The sequence below is a fragment of the Alligator sinensis genome, unplaced genomic scaffold, assembly GCF_000455745.1.
Source record: "Alligator sinensis unplaced genomic scaffold, ASM45574v1 scaffold135_2, whole genome shotgun sequence".
NCBI classification, from domain to species: domain Eukaryota; kingdom Metazoa; phylum Chordata; order Crocodylia; family Alligatoridae; genus Alligator; species Alligator sinensis.
Window position 1 is genome coordinate 649,536 of NW_005842067.1, and position 4,443 is coordinate 653,978.

General features: G+C 44.5%; 1 protein-coding gene across 2 annotated transcripts in view; it reads left to right on the forward strand.

The window, feature by feature from the left end:
* NR3C1 (nuclear receptor subfamily 3 group C member 1) overlaps positions 1–4,443 on the forward strand; it is a 136,718-nt gene that overhangs the window by 125,550 nt on the left and 6,725 nt on the right. For both annotated transcript variants that reach the window (XM_025204031.1, XM_025204029.1), the window contains exon 7: positions 704–834. In XM_025204031.1, coding sequence (XP_025059816.1) covers positions 704–834 — 131 coding nt within the window. The remainder of the gene's footprint in view (positions 1–703; positions 835–4,443) is intronic.

Genomic DNA, 4,443 nt, shown 5'->3' on the forward strand with positions numbered 1-4,443 from the left:
GGGGGGGGTTGTGCAACCGGGGGAGCAGCCGGACAAGCTGCAGCTTGAGCCTGCAGCCCCAGAAGCCATGGGGGCTGTGGGAAATGATTGGGAGCTGTGGGGTTGAACCTGAAACTGGGGAATCAAACCAGGAGCTGGAGAGAAGTCCCTGATCATTCCCCGCAGCTCCCAGTTCGATTCCCTATCTCCCAGTTCTATCCCTTCGCTCCCAATCATTCCCTCCAGCTCCCCAATCATTCCCCCTAGCCCTTGCAACTTCTCCCAGAGCTGCCAACACTGCCTGCCTCGCCCCGGCAGGAGCCAGCCAGGGGAACAGCCGGACGAGCCACGGCTTCTCCTGAGGTTGCCGGCTCAAGCTGGGGCTCATCCAGCTGCTCCCACCAACACTGCCTGCCTGTATAGTCTATGGCCAAATAAGATTCAGCGCCAAATATCTTCAGATTCGGCCAAATTGAATTGGGACAGAGATTCGAATCACTCTCCTTCCAAATCGCCAAATCCGAATCTGAAGTGAATACTTTCTGCTTCACACAGGCCTACGGGATATCAGTCCCACATGAATTCAGCAACTGAAAGCAAAGTCTTTTGCTGAGTGTTTAGTATGGACAATAGTATTTCAGCCCTTCTCTCAGTGCCCATCTTCCTCATGAAAATATGGGAAGCTAGACATCTTACTTACTTGATTTATGTTTTAATTTCTAAGACAGAGAATGAGCCTGCCATGTATGTATGAACAGTGCAAAAATATGCTTATGGTTGCTGGGGAGCTATCACGGCTTCAAGTTTCATATGAAGAATATCTCTGCATGAAAACCTTGCTGCTTCTTTCTACAAGTAAGTAGACAATTACAATATATATGTGAAGGATGCCACTTTCTAACTTGAGATTGGGGCTGTGGGGGGAGTGTATTACTTTAATATTATTACCCAGAGCTAAAGCCAAAACAATGAGTGCCTCGCTGAATTAAAGTACCATACTTGCAGCATTGTTAGTTTGGCACCATTGAGGGGACTGCTTCTGACCTATATAACTGACTACATCATCAGATTGAATCTGCCTTATGCTAAATTGCAAACTGTATATTCAGAAGGTTGCATGCAGGCAGTTTTGTTTCAAGATTAAAAATTGTAACTCTTTGAAAAGTATGCTGATCTGCAAGCCCGGAATTCCATAACTACTGGGTGCAGCTAGGTATGTGTTGAGAAAATCCTTGGAAAAAATTGTGCAAGCAAGCACCAATCCAGTAGGGCAACTCTAGATGAATGAAAGCTAGATGGGAAAAGTGATTAACTAAGTATAGCTGAAATGCTTTGGTTCCTTCAAATTGTCTCCAGAGGGCTGGATTAGGAAGAATATTTTTTCGTAAATAAAGAAGGTCAAAATGGTGGGTGGGGTTGGGGGGAGAAGCAGGAGTGGGATCAGGTGGGAATACATTTGCAGGTCCTACTTGGGTACTGGAAAGGTGCAGATTTCTAACAGCAAAAGGGATTTAACCACTGGGACAACTTACCTAGAAAATGTAGGAGATTTATCTTCACTTGAAGTCATTAAATCCTACTTTTGGATCTTTCTAAAGGGGGTGCTAAGAAATAGGCTGGGTTAAATTTATGGTCTGCATTATGCAGGAGATTAAATTAAGGAATAAAATTATATTAATGTAAAGCAGCACACATACATTCTTAACCATGGTCACTTTCTGTGCTGTATCCCTATCGATCACCGTGCTTCTATCATCCATTTTCATGGGCTGATCATGGTGGCGCCCCCATGCCTCTGGTCAAAGGGCCCCAGTGGCCCTGCCCCTCACTGCTGATTGGCTGTAGCCCCACCTCTTGTCGCCGATTGGTGGAGAGGGGCAGTGCCACACAACAGGCAGCCCTTTCAGTCATCAGATACAAGCTATTTGATGTTATAGCTTGTAACCAGTCATCTTGCTGGCATCCCTTCATGCTGGCAACCGCCCTCCCCCTCGACATAACATTTCACCTGCATAATCCTGTAAACTTGATCATACCATGTATACTGAAACAATACACACTGCAAGACAATGGCAGGGATTTCCTATAAGTGATGACAAGATTTGAGAGAACATTTGTCTGAAACCACCAGCTAGAAAAATTAGAAGTCGAATAAAACTGAAGCAAAAAGAAAAATGCCTTTTAAATAATGAAAATAGAATTGAAAATCTAAATAAACCCATCACTTTTTTCATGCTAACTGCATGATTGGAGGTTGTGACACTACTTCAGTATGTTTAGTTATGCGTCTCTTGCATGGTATAGTCAGGCCGAAAGATTTTTCTTATAATTCCCAGGCCCATGCACGTGACCCATTTCCAGATGAGCTGAATATTCATGATAAATTGAGACATGATGGGAGTAGCTTTTCTGGAGCAAAATAAGGCATTTTTTACTCTAATGCCCAAAAACATCATTGTGGATGGCTTACAAGTAATGATAAGATAAAAATAGAGATTTGTTCAACCAGTTTATATGGGCGCATCTACACGTGACATTATGTCACTGTAGCTAAGCAGTATGGTGATATAACGCCCGATATAGCGCGCCACTACGGCGAAGTAGCTGCTAAAAATAACCATGCATTGCGTGTATGGAGCAGCATGAGTTGTTACTGCGCCATGATTTCATACTTCCAAAAGTACTAAATCATGGTGCAGAAACATCACCCTAATGACACGTTTAGACGCGCCTTGTATGACTAAATTTAACTTCCTGCTCAGCAAGGGTTAAATGTCAGTATTACAGGAGCGGCTGAACTATTCATTATGTTTTTTGTGTTTTGCTTAGTTGATGATAAATCTTGTAAGCAAATAGTAATGCTGTAGTCTTAGGCTTTTTGCCCTGTAAATACAGGAAGATTTTATAACAGAGCACTGTGTCTACTGTGATGTAGTGAGGTAATAAATTTACTTAGCAGAAGTATCAAGCAGAGGTAAGTTGCCATTATTAGCACCTCGCTGTTCCGTTGGAGAGCGCACAGATATTCCATGAGCAGTTCACCTCGGCATATTGGCAGCAGACCCAGTGCAGTCTTTGCTTTCAAATCCAAAAACTGGGACAAAGGTTCTTATGAAAGGAAGCATTCACAGTCTCTAAGCTCCACACTTGTGTGTGTTTTTTGAGGCCTGAATTCATGAGACAGCTGCCAGCAAACTCTTTAAGTGTTATAGCAACCATTTCCAGGATCATCATATACCATCCTATAAATGATATACATACTGCTGCTGGAATTCATGTGCCCATGTGTGTAAGGAAGCTAGGCCAGACTGTAATATAAACTCATACAGTACTATATAGAATGGGACTTAACTGGGACCTTTGGATGCTACTATACTGTAATGTGTGCTTAATGATACTATGTGTAAGCCTGTAGAGCCTCAGTCTAGTACACTGGATGAGACAGAGGTTCTGTGGAAAACATAAAAAGCAACTATGGAATTAATGCCAGTATCATCATAAAGGGGGGCCGATGTAGGCTGCACAGGAAATACTGGCATTTCCTGGCTTTTGAGTGCTTCACTTTACAACCTGAAAAGAGAGAAGGGAGTGTGCATGTGTGTGACATATTTTTTTAAGTATCAACTGACTCCCCTTTGGATTATCAAAAGAATTCAAACTTTTAGATCTCCTGCACAGGCCTTTTGACTTGCGTTAATAGGGCAGCTGACATTAGGACTTAGGTGCCATCCTTGATATCCCTTTATACACCATCCTTTATATGGACCGATGATATACAGGCCAGAGGAGTTTATAGTTGTTTGCTGACACCATAGGAACAGCCATGCAAGGAATCATGAGTTCCAGTCAAGGCTCTGGATGAGATTTTGTTTTTAGGCTAAGTACAGATATTTGGGGAGGTTAAATCAGGTTCAAACTGGCCACCCAACTTAAACTTAGCTCATCTTAGTGCCGACCTTACACTTACGGACCCAGTCCTAGTGACCAGCAATCAGTCTAAACCTGTAATTGTGTACACGTTCCATGGACACAAACCGGTCTAAAAATTGGAGAGCCCAGTTTAGGAAAAACCTGAATCTACGTAGTACCAGACTCATTTGATTTAGGTCAGACTGGTGCGTGGAAATTCTGTCCGTTTTCCCTGCGCAGCCCCGGGGCTGTGAAAACCCAACCACTGCTGGCCCCAGCTCCAGGGCTGCTCTTTTCACTCTGCCCTCCCCCAGCACTGGTCTATTTTTGCGCCCCCCCCCTCCCCTTCTGACCAGCCAGTCCTCTCAACGCCCATCCCACAAACCACTCCAGGTGCGGCTGATTTTATCGGCATTCGCTGGTGCCGGACCCAAGCAAGTCTGTTCTGTTGGCGGAGGAGCAGGAGGGATGGGGTGTAGGTTTGCTGGGGGGGACCCCACCCCACCCCACCCACAGATCGTGCCTGCCCCCCCCTTTGAAGGTTGCACCTCCCCT